Source organism: Neolamprologus brichardi, chromosome 1 (assembly GCF_056152115.1).
Source record: "Neolamprologus brichardi isolate AB-2024 chromosome 1, ASM5615211v1, whole genome shotgun sequence".
Classification (NCBI taxonomy): domain Eukaryota; kingdom Metazoa; phylum Chordata; class Actinopteri; order Cichliformes; family Cichlidae; genus Neolamprologus; species Neolamprologus brichardi.
Genome location: NC_142104.1, coordinates 40,008,380 through 40,029,299, shown reverse-complemented (window position 1 = coordinate 40,029,299; position 20,920 = coordinate 40,008,380). Strand labels below are relative to the sequence as shown.

Here is a 20,920-nt window from a genome sequence, read left to right as displayed (position 1 = left end):
TCTCTCCCCTGAACACCAACAGCAGGGGGCTTTACCTTACAATACAAGAAATGCCTTGAGGTGACTGTTGTGGTGATTCGCAGCTGTATAAATAACATGGAACACAATTGAACTGATTTTAATTGAATTATGTGTTTGTTTATTTTCTGTGATACATTTATTGTTTGAATGAGGTTAGTGTTTGTAAAAGTTAATCTCTGAGTTTCATTAGTTAGTCCTCTGATTCAGAGTGCTTTTCTACTCTGTGAAGGGGAAATGAATGGCTCAGTGATGTTAGTGTGTGGGCAGCTGCAGGCTGCCTGTCTACCTGCAGAGAGCATCTGTTAACAGATGGTGGCAGTGTCAAAAATATGTGATACAACCGCTCTGTGGTCTGCTCTTGCTTGTGCTGTTGTTGGTCATCAGCCAGCCACCGAGAAGAGCGAAGTCAGGAGCTGAAGAGAAACCGAGAGATTGTTTCATGCCCTTCTCTTATTTCCAGTGAACACTGTCCAGTCTGCTCCAACCACTCAGCATCCACGTCATTGTGTCTGCGTGGGCAAATCTGTATGCAAACCTATGCAATCTAGTGCAGTCATAGCTCTGGCTGAACGCAGTAGCCACACCCACCTCATGCTCAAATCTTCTGGATGCAAAGAGCTCAAATAACTTCTTTCAGACAGAAATGAAGAGCTGCACCAAGAGTGAGATAAATAGGGATTGTTTGACATAACAAAAACCATTTAAGCTGCAAAAGTAAGTGAAGGAAGAAAATGATAAATACAAAAAAACTAAGAATAGAAAAGTGAACATGTGAAAATCGAATGATTATATACAGTATAACGCATTTTTATCCAAAGTATAATGAAGAGCACTAAATGTCCTAAACATGCGCAGAGACAGCGTCTCTCAGCCTGTATGAGGACTTGTAGGTCTGACAAAAACACAGCTGTAGACTTCAGGATGGAGGAGATGTCTCAGCTGCAGTGCCGCTCCTCCTCACTTCTGCTTTATTGCAGACAGAAGGTCCAACATCAGTTTTTGAAATCAAGAAAGTAACAAGACATTTTTTAAGCAGTGTTGTTGTGAGTTTGCTAACTAATCTTAACAGTACTGTAGCCTGTGCTTCCTGTCTCAGTGATGTACCTCAGATGTTCCTCATTCCTAACCCCCCAAATCACAGAAACACGTCACACACTGTTGAATGTGCAGAAAACCGCAGGAGATGTATCTGAGCTGTGAGCTTCCAAACTTTGACCAGTCACTTTATGAAAAAGGGAACACATGTGAGAAAGTTACGTTCACAGACAACAGGATGCTCAGGGTTGTGAAACTGATTACACTCGTCACAGTCCGGAAACACACAGGAGGGCAGGAGAGACTGAATCTGTTTGGGAATCATATTAAGCGAGGAAAGCTGAGAATCATATGATGAACGGATGATTGTTGTGCCCTACTTTAGACTTTTCCATCTCTCAAACAGACACTTGCATCAGTGAGTAATGTGGAAGGCTGCTGTGTACGGATAAGAGGAGTTTCCGGTTAGGAAGTAGATTCCCGTCTAAACCAAGCTTCATCTGTTCAACATACATGAATATAAGGCAGCGATTTTCTTTCTGTGTCACTTCCAACATATTCCCAGACTTAGGAGCATCAGGGATTATTTATGTTTCCCATTTAATATGTTCACCACACACACACACACACACACACAGACAGACACACACACAGAGAGACACACACAGACAGACAGACAGACACACACACACACACACACACACACACACACACAGACACACCCACAGACACAGACCCCACACACACACAGACCCACACAGAGACACACACCCACCCACACCCACACACACACACACCCACAGACACAGACACACACACAGACACAGACACAGACACACACACACACACACACACACACACACACACACACACACACACACACAGACACACCCACAGACACAGACACACACACAGACACAGACACACACACACACACACACACACACAGACAGACACAGACACACACACACACACAGACACACCCACACACACACACACACACACACACAGACACACCCACAGACACAGACACACACACACACAGACACAGACCCCACACACACAGAGACCCACACAGAGACACACACACACCCACCCACACACACAGACACACACACACACAGACAGACACAAACACACAGACACACCCACACACAGACACACCCACAGACACAGACACAGACACACACACAGACACACACACACACAGACACAGACACACACACAGACACACCCACAGACACAGACACAGACACACACACAGACACAGACACACACACAGACACACACACACAGACACAGACACACACACAGACACACACAGACACAGACCCCACACACACAGAGACCCACACAGAGACACACACACACCCACCCACACCCACAGACACACACACATCCACCCACACACACAGACAGACACACACACACACACACCCACAGACACACACAGAGACACACACACAGACACACACACACCCACACACACAGACACCCCCACACAGACACACACACACACCCCCTGTCTGTTTACTTTAATAAATCAGATGTTTGTCGTCACGACCTGTGACTGCAGTCTACACACAAAAACTCATCTGTATTATTGTTGTTATTCTTTGGGTCTGTTTGTTGCCACACTTCCAAAGTTTGTGGCTGCACAGTATGAATACAGAGAGAAACATAAAAAATACCCGTATCTGTCACATGTTCAGTACAACACCGAGAGAACAAATGACTTTAGAAATAAGTCGATCATAAATTTGAGAGACATTAAATTCTGGGCTTATTTTTGGTTTATGAGGGTAAAAAAATACTTTTGTCTTTCTAAATTAGTCTAATCGGTGCCGCGTTTGACTCAAGCGAAATCCACATTAAAAAATGCCCTTGCATCTTTACGTGCCATGCGTGTATATCCCACACCCCGACTCTCAGCAAAACAGAGGTAAGGAGGAACTGAGCGATGCTGGACGCGTTATTATTGCAAGCAACGGGACGGTGAGAGAAACTGGGAAGCCCAGGAGCAGACATATTGATCTCGAAAGGTAAAGCTCTTTTTTTGTTTCTCTTAGCACTGCGGTAAAGAAGCGGGCGCAGATAGTGATGGGGCTGACAGGGCGAAGCGTTATATGCGTCCACGGCGTGTCTGTGCGTGTGTGTCTGTCGGGCTCCAGCAGAGGTGGCTCACATTAGACATTTTGGGCAGTGCCTGCGCATTTCTTAATGTGGGTGTCAGGCCGACCTGCAGAAATGACGACGTGACGCTGAACTTTGCGGTGTCAGTCGTAAGGTTGGCTGCAGGAAGCTGATGCCCAGCAGCATCCATCCAGCTAGGGGTGAAGATCACACCTCCTCATCTTTTGTTACCGCGAATAGAAGCACCGCGAGCTATCTGGCACAATCTGGGCTTCATTATTGCATTGTTGCCAGCCACATGTCTCCATATTGAAATGCCGGTATCCATGCTGCTGCTGTTTCCCTGTATCAGAGGACCAGGGCCCATCTCTTCTGTCTGGCATCACACACACACACGGCTTAAGCTGAGCAGAATAGATCACTGCGAGTAGAGGGTGAGATCAAACGCGAACAGGCTGTCAAAGATAAGAACAAAAACCAGTCTGCAGAGACGATTCCAGCCTGCTGGAGTAAAAATGAATGAACTTGGAGCACGCAGTGGCTTAAAGTGACCTCATCCTGCTTCGTTAGTCTCGTGCTGTCATCACTATCGCTATAAAATCACTCACAGGATCATCTGATATCAAAAGCACCCTTCTAATGTCTAACTGTTGGCCTTTCATGGTTGTGATGACTGCAGTGGAGGGTCTTCTTGACTCTTGAACATGGTGTGGATGTCATTTAGTTTGGTTTTAAAGGTCGCCGTGCACCCCACCTTCATAGGAGCCTCTTACAGCGCATTATTGGTCCTTTGTACGTCCTCTGCCAAACCGTGATCTACATTAGCATAGACTGCGGTGTTACTGGTAATGTGGTGTCTCCATGGAAACTGGAGCTGTCATATGACAAAGTCACTTAATATTAATCTTCAAACCTGCAAGCACGCAGCACAAGATTAAAAGCTCATTACAAAGCGTGTTTTATAAAGCTGGGCTTCATTGCAGTTTTAATCACCCAGAATCATCATGTGATCACAGAGCCTCGTTTCTTTTACGATTACTGCCCAGGCCTGCAGTGCCCCAGATGCACGTGTAGGCTATTGAACCATGCCCCCAGGTTTGGTTTCAGGGTTCCCCTTTTCTGAAAATCCTTGTTTGCCAAAATACAGAAAACACAGACCATACTGTATCCAGGATGTCAGGTAACATATAATATGTGCACACAAACTCTTGAGGCGAATTACAGTAAAAAAGTGAACCCATATCTCTTCCTGAAAACCCCACAAGGACCCATGAAGGTCTCCGAGATCCCAGTGCGGGACCTGGTGTCCCATATTTCTGTCTTTGATAAGTTTTATCACCACAGGCTGTGAAACTCCACCGTGTTACGTAGAGTCCTTAAAATCCAATACATACGGTACACATAGAAACTGTAATTATAGCTATATTAACATCAATACAATGATACAGTGAATGTGTACCACACATGCTATCCATTATAGCCACCCTGCTACCATCCAACCGGTCGTGTGACGTCGTTATCGCAGCTGAACCAATGAAATTACTTCTAGCAATTTTACCGCGAGGAAGCAAAATATGGGCGTGTCCATGTTCGTCCTTCCAAAGAAAATGTAAAGAAGCTGCTAAATACACACGCGAACCAAAACGTAATGGCCTTGCTGGCTCACAGGTAAATGTACCCTGTGTCACTGGGGGCATGGTTAAGGTCCTCTCGGGCAGACTTGCTGTTGCCGTGGAAGCGGCACCCTTTTGTTTTTGGGCGGAGCGTTAGCTGCTAGCCTTTTATTTAGCTAGCAGCGACTACCTCAGATAGCCGGTTGTAGGGACTCACATGGCGACACCTCTGTTGTTTCACAACGGCTCGGCTAGCTAACAGCAGCCCGTCTCCTGCCCTCGGCCTGACCCCATGGATCCCGGTGGAAGTGAACTGGACTCCAGCCTGCCTCAGCCAGACAACCCGTGTTTGATAGTGGAGGACTCCCAGCCGGACAGTGTCGCTTTAGAAGACGACCCCGAGAGCAGCTACCGAGCTCTGCTGGCCCGTCGCCTGTCCAGTCTACAGCCCACCGCTCGCAGCCCGGTACTGGTAAGGAGCAGATCTCATTCAGTAGCTCTCCTCTCTGTAATGCAGTTACTTATTACTTGAGCAGATAAAGAACAATAAGCACAGATTTATACTTGAGTAAAATGGTAAGATGAGTGGCTTTTTCACGGACGTTGCACTCAACTCGACCACAGACGGTCCAGTTCATTTCCTCAGCTATCCATCCGCCCATTAATCAGTCAGGCTCACTTTGAAAAACTGGGTAAAATGCAGGCTACACTTTGGACATACTGGCAGAGCCAGAGGCTGGTAATCTGTTACAAGCAAACTGACTCACACTCACATCTTGAGCTGTCGGGAGGACTCTGCAGCTCAGATGTAAAGAGTAAACTCGACACACAGAGGCCTGTGCTGGCTTTCTGTTCAGACCTGCTGGCAGGCGATCTCTCCTCCACGCTCTAAAGCACTAAACCTCCAGGGAAACACTGAAGCACAGTTCATGTGAGATACAACACTCAGGCATCTGTAACAGTAAACCTCTGTCAGTTAGTAGTTGTTGTGCAGCTTTGAATTAGTTTAAACCCAAAACTAATGTTGCACGTTAAAAGTTGAAAATGTATAAAAAAGACAACTTCTGTCATTTACATTACAACCTTCTCTCTTCTAGGAATTAATATCTTCACCAATAGGAAGCAGGTGCTCTCAGACCGGCAGCCAATCAGAGAGCAACAGCCAGGCTGAGCCTGGTAAGTGTTTTCCAGTGTAGTGGGAGATAGTTAAGTGTTTCTTGTCCTGAATGAAGATAAAACAGCGCTTTTGCTTCTTTCTTAGACGGTCTTGCTGCAGCCAACCCCAGTTCGGTGTTCCAGGAGGACAGTCAAGTTTTAAACATCTGCGCTCCTCCAAACAACAAAAAGTGTGTTTGATTTGTCCACTTTTGCAGTTTGATTATGGTCAGGGTCAGATGGCAATGGAAGGTTTCACTTTATTTTTCAGGTGTGTACCAGAGGACGCTGACATGGATTCTGGTGCTGATTCTACTACACACTGTATTCAGTCTGAAGGTACGCATTTTTCCAACACATTAAGTTCCAAAAGCATCTGCCGGTCTGTTTGATGTCGTGCTTGGAAGTAACTGCTACGGGTTGTGTTGTGTTTCAGGGGAAGCTTCTCAGTTTGGTTTTCTTGAGCTTTCTCAGACTCAGGATCTGTGTGGTGAAGCCGTGAACAGTCAGGAGGAAGACGGAGACAAATGCAACAAATTGGGTATAAGGACTTTTATCCACGTGTCTGTATTACACTGTCATTATCCACATTAATAAAGGATTGCATTCAGCTGCTTGTCGCTCTGCGTCGGGGCCGTGACGCTCTGGTTTATTTCGTATTCGTGGCGTGCCTCTGTTAGAGCTAACAGGCAAAACATGGAGGCAGAGCTGCTGTGCTTTTCAAACAGCTGCAACTAACATCTGTCTGCTGGGCTGCTAATGCGACCAGCATAACTAAGGTTCATGACCGTGTTTGTACTGTTGTTGTTTGTTTGCTGTTTTTTGCACTTTTAATGAAATGATCTGACAAAATAATGATGGCTGTGTCTCCAAGGAGGAGTGAAATACTATTTTATTAGCACTTCATAGCACTCATTAGCAGGCATCTATTTCACTGTGATTCATACATGGACAGGTGATTTGCTAACAAAGCTGGCCACCTTATGTGCTAGCTTACAACTTTAGATCTCGCTGGGCCTTTGTTTAAATTTTGATGTCATGATTTTGGCTTCCAGTGGAAACAAGATAATGGGTCCTTTTTTCACTTTTTGTTACTAAATGCTTGTTTTTGTGTTGTGGTAAATCAAGCACAACCATTCGATTTGCACGTCTTAAACATAAATACACACATGATTTAGTTCAGTAGTATCTACGAAGACACACAGTCGTTAGTCAACAAGACTTGTGTTGAAAAAGTTGTGAAAGATTTCACTGATTGCACCTGTAGAAAGATCATTAGTGGCCCAACTGGTCTGGTTTCAGTGACACGTCACTCTGCTGTTGATCAGCTGTTTGCTGTTTATTGCTCCCTCTGCCCCTGCTGTGCGTCTCCTTACTCCACCTGACACCATCGTGCATCCCACGGTGAAGACTTTGGGCCAGCAGGAGCTGATGGTTGCCCTTGCTAAAAGGGCTTTACAGTCAACAGCATCAAGTCCAGATGACTCTTACATTCCTCACCATGGTCACCCCCTTTTTTGATTTTGATTTTAAATAATCATAAATAGTGGAAATTGCAGTTATTGAACAAACACATTGTGATGGTTATTGGTTGAAGCAAACAGCCCTACTTCTGCTTTCAAATAAGCAACACAGCAGAGATCAAAATGCTTATGTTGAGCCTTGGACACAGGATTCACAAACATGGTGATTGATGTTGCAACAGAAATGCGTTCCTGATCTCTGGATGCAGAATGAGGGGTGCTGGGTATTATTACGTTTTTACTTGTTCCGATCAGAGCATTCCCAGTGACTCCATGAAGTTAAACAAAATAATCAATGTTCTCTTCATTCCCAGCAGAGCAACACATCAGTTCCAGGACTTCAGAAAGTCAGGACAGCAAAGCGTTGAGGTGCAGCTCCGTGTGACCTTTCAAAGTCTGCATTCATTAGATGTTTGTGTTTTGGCTTTGCACTGAAATTTCTTTTCTTCTCCAGGTCTGAGGTGAGCTCCAGCAGCTCATCAGAGTCTTTGGGTCAGTCAGGCAGGCAGCTGAGTGTCCAGGTTCTGCTGCACTCGCAGAACTTGCAGGACTCTGCTGAGCAGGACCAGCAGGACTGTGAGATCCTGTCCTCACAGGACGATCTGTTTGATGCTGACAAGACAGGTACATTCATGTAGCACTCGAAGGATTACGCATGTCTTTTTAAGCCCATCACCTTCATATTGTCTAAGACCACACTGACAAACTGTCACATCAGAAATGTTGGCCTTAAGTGTGAGTTGTGGCGATTTTTGGAAGGTTGCCGTCTGGCAGTCAGCGCTATTTGGACAAACATTTTGGCAGAGGTGTACTGTGTCAGCCTTGTAAATTAAATTATTTAAAAATGCAGGTCTTTTTTAGTTTATTTAATATTTTTTAATCATTAACTATAAAAAAGGGTCTTAGATCCTGTTGTATTCTGCTTATTTGTTCATTCTCATCTCACTCCACGCCTTCCACACCCAAACATGACTGTATGCTCTTTGACTGCCTCACACATAGTGACCCAGGGGTTGTTGGAGGGACGAGTGTTTGAAAGTTCCTCACTGTGAGGAAGAGACACAATAACTCAGTTATTTACCTAAATGATTTGCCTACTTACGTTTTGCTGTTAAGTTAGTGACAAGCTAACCAACAGATGTTGAACGTAGCTTAAAAATGAGTTGACAGGAAAATCACCGTGGACAAGGTTTCACCTGACGTGGTTGTTTGTTTTTTGTTAAATCACAAATAATCACAAACACATGGACGTGCCGGCGCAGTGAGCATGCCCCTGAATGGCAAAGCCTCCTTTGTTCTAGTCGTCTTCAGTGATCTCTAAGCCCTTACAGCTACGCTGGCGTGCTCCTAACATAGGGTGAGGCTTAGTAGACAGGCCCATATAAACCCGTGTATGTGTTTAAATCAGAATAACTGTGAAAAAATGACTCGCTGTATGAGAAGTTGTTGAAAGTAGAGGTGTGGAGCCCAGTTTGTGCTTCCTTCACTGTGAGTAACAGTCCTGGTTTGTTTCTCTCGTACAAACAGTAAATGATCTGAAATTACTCAAACTGCTTCTTTGTCTCTGCGCTGCTTTCAGGTGCAGCAGTGGACAGTACAGTGTCTGAGCCGGAGCAGCAGGGTCACCCCACCTCCACACCCGCCCACACCCTACAGCTGCTGCATCTATCGGGACAGGGAACACTGGTGCAGGAGAGTCTGTCCCAGTAAGCGGCGTGCTGCTCTTGCATCATTCACACACAATAAATCCCTGAAAAATGAGCTGATGTCCTTTTTTCTCTCCCCTCTAGGAGCTCTGTTGATTACGTCGCCCCCACCCCAGACAACTTTAGCCATACCCCTTTAATAGTTCCCAGCTCACCAACCGAACTAGAGGATGAAAATGGTAAATCTGCTTTATTATCTCAGTTTGGGTTCAGACATGGAATCAGCTGGTGGATAAAGCTAACGTCCCTTTGCATTGTCAGGTGCTGATTCACAAATGGATACGTCACTGCCTCCGGATGACAGGGGAGCAGGAGAAAAGGACGAGCCAATGGAAACCGAGGCCGCCCCCAAGCCACAACCATCTGCATCTACTCCCATATCCCAAAGTTCCCCTGGTTTTGCTTTAGAGCGAACTCTCTCTGTACCGTCCCAGCCCGAGTTCTCTCATGTATGTCCTTCACTCTTTACTTTCAGCAGCCTATTTAAAATGTTCCCAGTAGAAAATATGGATTATATATGTGATGTATTAAATTGTCAGAGGATAGAGTGCTAGGCCCAGTGACAAAGACTGTTTGACCTGTCTAATCAATAAAAAATGCAAAGATCAGCAGATGATGTTGTGGTCGGCTGTATGTCAGCTGACCAGCTGGTTGAAGAGTTCATTGATTTCAGCACCAACTTTGTTTGTGCCCTTATAAAGGAAACCATGTTGACTGTGTAGTTGTTCCTCTGAGGAGGAGAACCGTTACTGTCAGTGCAGGACTGCTGCTGGTTGTTACACCGGGTCTTTGTGCCGCTCCTCCTTTCACTCTCAGAGATGAAGGGAGACGTGGTAAACAGGTTTCGTCTGATTGGCTGCCCCTCGTAAAGAGAGTTTGAGCAGCAGGTAGAGTTTGCTTCGGATGAGCAGTATGTCCTCTCAGTCACAGTTTAGAGGGCTGAATCTCTGGTTTATAACTGTGCAAAAGTCTTGAGTCATCTGGGTTTTGTATATCTTGTTCTTTCAAGCAGACAGCTTCTTGTAGCTTTGGACAGTTTTCCAGACGTTCTAAAGGTCCAAAGGTTTCTTTGGACATTTGCTGTTTTTTTTTCCTTCCCTTCACTCATTTTAGTTCATAACATTAACCTATGATTAATTCAAGCATAAAAGGCTCCTAACTTAATGGGTGAGCCAGTGTTGTCTTGTATCTTTTGGCACTTGGTTATTAGAAGTCTGTCACAGAAACACATAATGTGTTCCCATCATTTTCTTTTGTTGAGCCTATGAAGAAAACCAATGATAACAGTCTGTTTCAAGCTTCATGTCCCAGCGTGATGTGCACCAAAAATAATCTGAGGAAACTGGACGAAAGAGACAGCAGGTCTGAGACTATCGGCAGATGAACATTTGAAAGTCATGTTTTAAGATACCTGACGCAGGACCTAAAAGACACATGTGACTCTGTATTAGATCCACCGGCTGATCAGTGAAGCCTCGTCAGGAACGGTCTCAGTGGAAGGCTGAGATATGCCAAGTTACAAAAAGGCTGAAAATCAGGAAAGTGACGATTGCACAATTTCTGGTTCAAATGAATGTAAATGTGTAGCGAGGGTGTGCAGTGAGTGTCTGCAGCCACCTGTAGAACAGGGTGGAGGCTCTGACGTGGTTTGAGGCTGCGTTTCAGGGATTTTGCCAAACCAGGTGGAATTATGAAGATGGAGAGCATCTGACTGACAGTCGCTTCAGGTTTTTCAGTGAAGCCAGTCCACAGTTCACCACAGTGTGGGATCACTTTGACAGAAAACAGAACAAACCCGGCCAATGTCCAAAGAGACCTGGAGAAGTAGTGCTGAAGACTGCCTAGAAAAAGCAGGAATGCCTAAGAGAGCTGAGGCTGTGTTGGTAAAATAAAGCAAAAACTCTTCTTCCCTCATATGTGCTACGTTTGCGTGTCGATAAATGTCTTCCCAGTTTTCCTGGTAAAATATAAAGAAATAAAGGGTGACTCAAAACTTTTGCACAGTAATGCAGACTAACTTTGAAACGTTGGTGCATGCATAGAAAATGAATAGTTAAATAGACGTAATGCAGTGTGTGAATAAACGTGTCGTTTAGCTGCAGCTCTGATGATTTTCTGTGTTTCTAGGACGTATTTGTTCCGACGCAGAGCCAGGATGCACAGACGCATGAAAAGTCAGCGTCGTTGCCTTGTGAGACGGAGTCTCAGCATCTTGAGTCGGCTCCCTTCACCTTGCCTTTGCAGCTCTCTGTGAACACAGAGAACAGCAGCTGTCATCAGCTCACCTCTGAGGACAGCCAAGCCACTCAGATAGAGGAACTGGAGGAGCCGCTTGCCGTCGACACCAGCGACTCTGTGATTTCGCGCCACGATCAGAGAAAGGAGAGTAAAGCCGCCCCGTCGGAGTCACAAGACGTCGCCGGCTCCAAAGTGTTGTCCTCTGCTGAATCACCGAAGCGCCACGTTGAATGTGCTGAGACTGAAGCGACCGATCTGGCCCAGAAATCAGCAGTTTCTCTGAATGTACAAAATGTGAATGTAAACGATGTGAAGGCTGACAGCAAAGATGCTGGCTGTGCTGACATGGTGTCTTGCTCGCAGCCAAAGTTTGATTCTGCTGATCTGACAGGTAAAAGCTGTGTGCAGGAGACTCCCTCAGACGCTACGCCCTGCAGCCTGCCTTCACAGTCTATGATTTCTCAAACATCTGCTGTGGATGCAGATGTGTCAGGAGGAACTGTAAAAAGTCCCTTTGTGGAATCGTCGTCGCCGCAGCCTGAGGTGGGGTGCAACAGCCAGGCAGACAAAAACACAATGCACGAACGAGGTGAAGACGGGGAGCAGGAGGTGGCAATGGAGGTGGAGAACGCCGAGGGTACCTCGGGAATGGGTCTGGTTCTCTCTGAGAGCCAGCTGTTGTCTCCTGAACCCATGGACGAGGAGAGTGAGGACAAGGCAGAGGACAGCATCCTCTGTGTAACAGACAGTGAGAAAGAGGTGGCGTCACAATCAAAGACTCACAGTTCTCAACCAATCACAGGCCAAGTGTCAGTCTCTACCAATGGCCATGAATCCCAGACTCAGGAGAAAGAGGCGCACTCGGCTCCCGATAGGCTGTCCCAGACGGAGAGGGCGGGCTGTGAACCAGAGGCCCTCAAAGAAAAGAGCTTGAGCGACAGCTCGGGAGGTGAGCGTTCTGAAGATGTGTTTATGCAGAGTAAGCAGAGTCGTGTCCAAAGAGTAAAAACCCAAAACCCAGTAGTGTCTGTTAGAAAGAACTGAAAGGCCTGTTTTAAAGGTTGAATGACTTTATCTTTGTCTTTAACCTGATTCCACTCGTGTGTTTCTGATACAGACATTTCATTCCACTTCACCCTTCCTAAAGAAGGAGACTTGATTGGACCTGTTGTCGGCGCCACGCCACCGCTGATCAACCAGCTGAAGCAGACGCTGAGACACAGCACTCCCATCGGTGAGTGGCACCACACCGTTCACCAAAAGCCAAAGAACATAACACGGTCTTAGTAATATTATTTTTTCCCTCCTCCAGAGATCAGCTCTTTTTCTGAAAAGTCGGATGCAGTGGGTGACGTCTCTGCAGACGTGGTGATGGCCAGCAGCGATATCGTTTTGGGTGGAAGTGGCGGTGACGCAGCTGACAAAGGTGACGGGAAGCTGAGCTTGAGGATGAAGCTGGTGACGCCCGTTGAGGAGGGCAGCTCGGAGCGTTTCAGCCTGCAGAGTAAGAACTCCTTCCACGCTGTTTGTGAAAAAGTGTCTCGCTGCCGCACGCTCAGCGATGCATTTCTTTCCCCAGAGCCGACGGCACCAGAAGAGGATGGATCTGTCACCAAGGTTACGACCGTTTCCCAGGCTGTAACCAGGTAAGCTGGCGCTCTCTCAGCACGTTAATTAAATTCTTTCATTTGTCGTCATCTTCTCATTTCAGTCTAATCCACTTGCATGCTGTCTCTGTGCCATCTCCCAGTGTAGTTTGAGGTTTTGAGGCGCTCACGTCGTATTGATTGAACTCTAAATAACATTTTTAACTCAGTACTTTGTTAAAAGGATGCACCAAAACTTTATGTTGGATTCAAAGTGTTAAATGTTGCCATTGTTGTACTTAAATTTGGAAACCGTGCCTTAAACTGCATGGTTAGATATTCTTCTGCTCCTCCCCGACACATCTGTGATGCTGTGGGAGGTAATTAGCTGTTTAACTGCAGGCAAATTCCACGTGACATTCTGGTTTCCTTATCTTCTGAGGGATGTCCACACCCGGCCATTTAGGGGCTCGCCTATGCTTGCATATGTTGAACCATTAGAGTTAAGCCGTACACGGGTGTGGAGAGATGACCTTTAGATAACCAGGAAATGTGGTTACACAGTCGTAAGCATATATTGTGTGGCAGGAACACACACAGTGTTTTAACCTTTTGTGACCATAGGTTTTTTTTACAATGGGTGCTGCTTGTATTCTCAGAATAAAAGGCTGTTTATTCGAGGTTGGCTAGGAAACAGGTGAGGAGCGTTCAGCTCCAACAGCCTGGTTCCAACCAGCCTCCCTTCCGTCGTTGTCTTGCTTTCTTCATGAGTGACGAGTCTCTGAACTAGTGGGGCTGCTGAAGCGCAGATCCAACACACTTGAACATTGGCTCACTTTCCTTAAAGCTGGGAAGCAAAAGTAACATTAATAAGGTTTTCTTAAGGTTGGCTAAAATCTGTCAGTGTAAGGCACAGGTGTTGAACTCCAGGCCTCGAGGGCCCTGCAGGTTGTAGATGTGTCCTTGATCCAACACAGCTGATTTAAATGGCTAAATGACCTCCTCAACATGTCCTGATACTGAACTCATCGGGTTCAGGTGTGTTGACCCAGGGTGAGATCTAAAACCTGCTGCCCTCCAGCCTGGAGTTCGACACCCCTGGTGTAATGGATATATGCATGGGTAGATTTAAGTGTCTTACTGCATGTACTGTAAGCATGCAGGTAGTGTGCAGTGCAGTGACTGGATATCAGGCATGTTGGTTTGCTTACTATGTTAAAGAAATCGTTTTCTTTGAGCCACGGCGCGTGACGATAAAACTTTAAAGGTTTGTTGTTCCATTGTTGACGTTCCAGCAGCCCGTCGGTGTTCACTCGGGTCAGGCAGGTGCACCGACAGCAGGAGGTGGAGGAGGACAGCCAGCCTGGAGGAAACACTACACTGGTCAGGTAAGCTCACATCATAGTCTCACAGAGGCAGATAAAAGCATAAAGATTGACTGTGTAAGCCTTTCACTGTGCTTGTCAATAAGGAATGCCATTACAGGTTCATATGTCTGGATAAATGTTGTGACTTTGCACTGCAGGCATGAAGGTCCGCGGGGAAAAGCCTGCCACACGCTCACAGCAGTGTTGTCCCACTTTTGAGCCTGTGATTTGCCCAGTGTTAATGTTAGCACATGCACATGACAGCATTCACCACACTGGCTGTCCTGTGTTATCCTGACACTACATGGATGTTCCCACTTTATAAATCATCTAGTCCTTCACACGTCTGTCTGACCCTGGGATTTGTCCCCTGATGTAGTGTGTTAGGACAGAAATAGGCTTCGTGCTGTGAGCCTGCGTGTGCATGTGACAGTGAGACCTACTTTGTTTCCAGAGGAGATTGGGTGGTTATTTTTTCTACTTGGTGCGTATTCTCTCAGGACATGGAGAGTGGTAAGGTGTGACAAAGTTGGGTCATTGTGCTGAATGTTCTCTGCAAACGTAGTGGAACAGCCACACTGCTGTGATCCTTTGTGGAAACGTTAGGGCTGCTCTGACTCGTTATCAGTCGACTGATTAAGAAAAGACGCGCGTCCATGTCCATGTTTACCTTTGGAAAGTAAAGGTAACGATTTGGTGTGTGACGCTGCTTCTGGAGCCTTTGGTACAAACAGGTTTTCAGCAAATCTGTGAAAAGCAGTGAACAGAAGTATTTTGTGGTTGTTGCTGGACTAACTAACCGCTAGAAGAGCTAAACATGAATGTTTAAAAGCAGAAAGGTTCTCGTTGGGATTGCTGACCTGTAATTTGATCACTGATCATTTGATCATTTGATCGCCTTTTCCAGGGGGGAACTGTTCGCCTCACCACAGAGGAGCTCTCAGGCGTCCGTATCGAAATGCAACAGTCTACCGAACAGCCAGGATGTATCGACCGCGCCGCAGCAGGACCTGCGGGATGCGCTCGCCCCCGCTGAGCCGCCTGAGGACAGCAGAGGACTGCCTGATGCTCAAGAGCAGACCTCCCCGAGCAGCACAACAGTCAGGCAGAAGGTGGTTTCCCAGCAGGCCTCTGAGAACACCATCACCTCCACACCGCCCAGCAAGGTATGCGACTCAGGATCAGTCATGCAGAGTTGAATAAAAATGTTGTCTCCATCATATTTGATGTTGTTGTGATATTAATCAGTCTGTCCTGTGTGCTCAGACATGCCAGCGGACAGTCTCCCAGCAGACCGGCTTCGATGCAGCGGGGTTTCGCTCCCCAGCTGGCCGGGTACGCACACTGAGCCTCTTTGGACGAAGAGATCAACCACGTGTTTCTGTCGTTCATTTGTCATTCTTCAATTTCTTTTGTATTGAAAGGGTGAACCCGAGTCCCCGTCCTTTAGAAGAGCCGCCATCCCCTCTCACCGCAGACACGTGCGCACCATCCAGGAAGTGCGGACCACCGTCACTCGGATCATTACCGACGTGTATTATGAGGACGGCAAAGAGGTGGATCGCAAAGTCACCGAGGTAACTGTCTCTGGGTCTGATTCCTGGAGCCTGTGTTTTTGTGTTTGCTGTCTGTCAGAACATGTCAGGGCTGTAAATTCATGCAATCCTCCTCTGCACGGTTCAGAGAGCAGCACTGCTGTGCAAATCACAGTTATGCGATTTTATCGAGAAACATCCCCGTGATTAAAATCTGCATCATTTGTCCAAACACCCTCAGTGTTCGTTTAATTTCTGCTGAATATTCATTTCTTAAAAAATCACATTGAGTCACATTCATGGGTCTGAGTGTGCATGAGCACGAGCTGCAGCCTCCAGAACGAGAAGGAAAGCATTGACTGCCATGCAGTCCTGTGCAGACATCCGTGGTTCTTTCACTATCAGGTTTTTAAAGGAAAATGTATTTATAGATTTTGGTTGTTTAACGTGTTCGTGTCACTGCCCGACGTGTCCAGGAGAGCGAGGAGCCCGTGGTGGACTGTCAGGTCTTGGACAGCGACATCTCTCCGTGCCGCACAGGCAGCAGTTCTGTGACCTCTGGTGATCTGGGGGACATCAGCTCGCTTTCGTCCAAAGCGTCCAGCCTGCAGCACAGCTCCGGGGGAACCAGCAGCAGTACGGGCCTCACCAGACCAGACTTCATCATTCCAGCGAGCAGAGGGTTCAAATCCACGAGGTAACTCCTCATCCTCCACCGTCCCAAAGTTCTTACCGTTTCTCCTCAACCTTCCTGCTCTTTCTCTCTGCACTAGTTGCATGCTGTGTCACTTCTTCACCTGCTGTGACTCTAACCCCCTGATTTCTCAGTGATTCACTGATCCCTGCCTGCGACAGGTCCGTGTTGTCACAGGTGTAGATCTGGGGTCGCTGCACAGCTCTCACTTGTCAGTGAGGTGACTTTTCAAAGTGTCCCCAGATCGGTGCCTGTGCAACCTGACCGGCTCCATTCGTCCCCTCTGTGTGTCTGCAGTCCAAGGAGGGGAGGTGGGCATCAACAGAGGGGTCACAGGGGTCACAGGGCAGGGTCAGTGGTCACACTGAACAGAGGCTACAGCACGCTGGGGTCCCGGGCCTTCGTCCCGCTGACCCCCAGAGGAAGGGCTAGAAGGGGCCGACCCCCGTCCCGCTCCTCCCTGTCCAGGTGAGTCCTCCCTGAGGCTCGCTCTGCACTTACAGAAACCATGGACAGGAAACACTCTGAGCCCTCGCCAGCTGCACGACCTTAATAACACTTTTTCCTTTTCTTACTCATTTTCTTCTCACTCAAACCTTATTCAGGTCCACGGTTTGCATCGCCGTGAACCTGCCTCGTGCAGATTTACCCTGCGTAGTTAATCTGGGGCTAGATGGGGTGCTGCGTGTTATCACATTTGCAGAGTTTGTAGCTGATGCTCTTGAAGTGCTCCCATGCCACACAGACAGCACACAGACTGTAAGCTTTAGTTGAGGTACGGGACAGAGAGCTAGTTCGTCTGCTAACCTCCAGCTGGATAAAAGCTGCTTTAAAGATACTCGTGGTTTGTTTCAACAAATAAGGATTATTTTGACATAGCAGGCCCAAAACAGCACTGTGCGTACTGTTAAAGCTAAAGGATATTCACTGATTCCATTAAAATTCCGTGCATCTGTGGAATGTCTTCCATCTCTGCTTGGATTGGGACAACACAGGCCTTTTACATGAGACTGTTCTCTCTCAAAGGGGAGGAGGCGGTGGCTCGCTGCAGAGACTGACGGCTCAGGGTCAGCCACAGTCGTCCTCAGAAGATGAGCCGTACAGCCGCGTGCTCCCCGTCAGCCCCACGGACCCCGAGCTGCCCAGCCACTCGGACTCCCTCAGGTCTTCGCCAGAGGCGGCGAGCTCAGCCGGGAGCAGCTTCATCGGCCTGCGGGTGGTGGCTAAGTGGTCGTCCAATGGTTACTTCTACTCTGGTCGCATCATCAAAGACGCCGGCGAGGGGAGATTCCGCTTGCGGTTCGACGATGGCTACGAGTGTGAGGTTGCCGGGAAGGATATCCTGCTGTGTGATCCCATCCCGCTGGAGACGGAGGTCACTGCTCTGCTGGAAGACGAGTACTTCAGTATAGGTGAGGAAGTGAGCGCGCGTAGTTTAGTAAGATCGCTGTGGTGAGTTTGGTTTTTGTTTTTTCTTCGACCTGGTTTAGACTGAGGAGATTTAACAGTGACATCAGCTCTGACTGTTTCTGTGCTTGTTGCATGAAAGACTAAAACATGCAGGACTGATGGTTCTTGTGTTTGTGCAGGTGTCGTTAAGGGCCATAAAACAGAGGGCCAGGAGCTGTTTTACAGCGTGGAGAAGGAGGGTCGGAGGCAGTGGTACAACAGGACATCGGTCATCCTGTCGCTGGAGCAGGGAAACAAGCTGAGGGAGCAGCACAGCCTCGGGCCCTACGAGCCCACCACTCCCCTGACCAAGGCCTCCGACATCAGTCTGGGTGAGGCAGCCGCAGAGCTGAGGATGGACCCACACGGCTGTGGTACCGCCTCTGCCCGTGACTGTGCTTAACTGTTTTAAACCTTGACAAGACGGATTTTATTTTCACCTCCAGTCCTCCTTAAACAGGTCAAACTCTTTGAAACAGACCAATAGAAAGTTCAGCCTGAGTCTCGACTGATGCGTCTGTTCCTCTGATCGCAGCTCTCGCTGTTTTTAGAGCTTTTCTAAGCCAATCATTCTTATCCATGATGGAGACAGAGGGAACCAATAACATGCATGTTATAGTGTGTTTGTTACAGTACACAGTATGGTGTGGAGCCAGTGTTAGCATCTTCTTCTGTCTTCTGGCCCGTGCGTTCCTCTGTGATGACAGTCGGGTCAGCACAGGGTCATTAAAGGGTCACAGGTCCCATTCTTAGTTTTTTACTCAGATGTGCAGCCTTAGAGGTTCCTCACCAGTAACTACAGGAAGTCTGTGTGTTTGTCCCAGTAGGCAAACGCAGTAGTATGTAAACAGCAGGCTCAGAGAGCTGGGAAGAAGTCCTGCATACATGTAGCACTCTGTTTAAAGAATACACTAGGAAGAGCTTGGTTTGCTTCAGGGGGCTGTGAGCCTGTTTGGAGTGTTCACGCATCATCCTGAACTCAGCTTAAAGGCAGGAGAGAGACACCCTGGTTTAATGTAATGGTAGAACGTACAGAACGCCATCAGGAGTGCTCGATGGCGCCTTTCATTCGTGCCTGCTGATACAGCTGCACTGAAAAATGAGACCAGAGCAGCGTTTCCTCGGCACACTGAACCTTCCTAACAGTGATCGTTTTCTGCAGCAGCTGTATTTAATAAAACCCACAGCAACAAACAAAGCCACCATCCTCTGGTCAGACACGTGTGTTTGCTCTTTGCTCCGCCCTCTGTCATTTAAGGCTTGGGTTCACCATTCAAAACATGATGATTAAGATTGTGCTGGCTGTGTAAGTTATGATGAGATCAGGGTTAATTGTTCAGGAGACAGATGACGTACAAAGATTTGCTCTGGAAGCAGGCGTGGTCGTCTAACACAGAAGCTCTGTTCCTGCGTCAGACTCCTCCTGTGTTATCGCTCCCGAGAGTAAAGACTACCTGTGTCATCCTACAGCTCATATTAGTGTCCAAAGCATCATCAGCAGACAGACGCCGTCCAGCTCTTCAGATACACTGAGACCTATAGTGAGACCAGTGTTTAAACCTAATATATGCTACTGTGTCGAGCTGAATGTTCCCTTCAGTTTGCTGATATTTATTATTGTCCTCAGATAACTTGGTTGAGGGGAAGAGGAGACGCAGAGGAACCCCTGGAGGTCAGAACACTCCCAACCGCAGCTCCTCCAGCAGCCCTCGCTCCCCGGGAACCTCCAGCAAGAGGAAGCTGATGCCCTCAGAGGACAACCAGGGGCCGGCCAAGAGAGGGCGCAGGGGGGCGGGGGCCAGAGCTGGTACGAAGACCGACTCGCCGTGACCATGGCTGTGTGTGTGTGTGTGTGTGTGTGTGTGTGTGTGTGTGTGGTTTAATGTCATATATTTATGGTATTGCAGTTAACTTTGAATTTTAAAGTTGTGATTTTAAACGCGATGCAAACTGGTTTTAATGGACTGTTGATGATTATCAGCTGATTTTTAACAGTGTTAAGATGACTTTTAATGATTGTGTGTTATAAACTGTTTTATTCATCCTGATGCAGACTTGATTCAGGTTGTTGTTCATGTGAAATCAGTAATATGCCATTTTTGTACTGAGCATAATGAAGACCTGTGTCTGCGGCCTGTGTGCGTCCTCTGCTGCTGAGACGGACTCGGTAATGAATAACCCACCTGCAGTTTTAGCGTGGTGTTCTTCACGGGTGGAGGGGAAGGGAAGTGGATTTCACGGGTGCAGCACAGCTGTTCTGTTTGACGTTGGGAAGGCGAGTTCAGCCACATCACAGAAACAGTTTCTCCGAGCTCCGTGCGCCCACCGTGGGTGTGTTATTTCCCATGCTGTCAGGAATGATGCTGCTGCTTTATTCTCTGGGCAGGAACTCTTCCACACGTCACAACAATACATCAGAAACTATCTCCCTGGTTAAAATAAGTGAGAAACTGCTTTATTGTGGCTTTGGGTGAACTCGTCCTTTAAAGAAAGTGCAGCACTGTTCCCCGTCTTTAACCTCTAAGTCCTGCTTTTGTTTGCGTCCTCAGCTCAGCGGGTCGGTGTGTGCAATACCTCGGGCAGTGGCACCGATGTCCCGGGTCAGTCTGGGGACGTGGAAGAGTCTCACGGTCCGCTGCCCCAGAACACGTCCCTCTTTATGGGCTTCGCTTTCATGTTGACCGCCTCGTCTGAGACCGACCGCCTGACCAACAAGCTCACGAGCGAGGATGAGGAGGGTGAGACAGATTCTGCTTCAGTACCTCCAGATTTGATTTTGACAAAGCCCAGAGTTGAGCCTTCAGTGATGTCACATAAACACTAATGTTGCGTAAAGATTTGTCTGGAAGCCCAAACGTAGCTGTC

General features: G+C 47.4%; 1 protein-coding gene across 5 annotated transcripts in view; it reads left to right on the top strand.

The window, feature by feature from the left end:
- Positions 1-2,919: 2,919 nt before the first annotated feature.
- tp53bp1 (tumor protein p53 binding protein, 1) overlaps positions 2,920-20,920 on the top strand; it is a 22,029-nt gene continuing 4,028 nt past the window's right edge. Inside the window, exons 1-25 of one of the 5 annotated variants that reach the window (XM_087842029.1) lie at positions 2,920-3,098; positions 5,112-5,274; positions 5,900-5,978; positions 6,064-6,148; positions 6,229-6,296; positions 6,394-6,498; positions 7,795-7,849; positions 7,935-8,104; positions 9,060-9,186; positions 9,271-9,365; positions 9,448-9,635; positions 11,314-12,373; positions 12,542-12,658; positions 12,737-12,928; positions 13,004-13,070; positions 14,306-14,398; positions 15,285-15,543; positions 15,644-15,712; positions 15,802-15,954; positions 16,389-16,609; positions 16,904-17,074; positions 17,633-18,018; positions 18,196-18,387; positions 19,683-19,862; positions 20,605-20,793. In XM_087842029.1, the coding sequence (XP_087698155.1) occupies positions 2,935-3,098; positions 5,112-5,274; positions 5,900-5,978; positions 6,064-6,148; positions 6,229-6,296; positions 6,394-6,498; positions 7,795-7,849; positions 7,935-8,104; positions 9,060-9,186; positions 9,271-9,365; positions 9,448-9,635; positions 11,314-12,373; positions 12,542-12,658; positions 12,737-12,928; positions 13,004-13,070; positions 14,306-14,398; positions 15,285-15,543; positions 15,644-15,712; positions 15,802-15,954; positions 16,389-16,609; positions 16,904-17,074; positions 17,633-18,018; positions 18,196-18,387; positions 19,683-19,862; positions 20,605-20,793 (4,648 nt within the window). In that variant the 5' untranslated portion in view covers positions 2,920-2,934. Of the gene's footprint in view, positions 3,099-4,601; positions 5,275-5,899; positions 5,979-6,063; positions 6,149-6,228; positions 6,297-6,393; positions 6,499-7,794; positions 7,850-7,934; positions 8,105-9,059; positions 9,187-9,270; positions 9,366-9,447; positions 9,636-11,313; positions 12,374-12,541; positions 12,659-12,736; positions 12,929-13,003; positions 13,071-14,305; positions 14,399-15,284; positions 15,544-15,643; positions 15,713-15,801; positions 15,955-16,388; positions 16,610-16,903; positions 17,075-17,632; positions 18,019-18,195; positions 18,388-19,682; positions 19,863-20,604; positions 20,794-20,920 lie in introns of those variants that run through there. The other 4 variants (XM_087842020.1, XM_087842024.1, XM_087842026.1 and 1 more) reach the window with 4 other exon arrangements.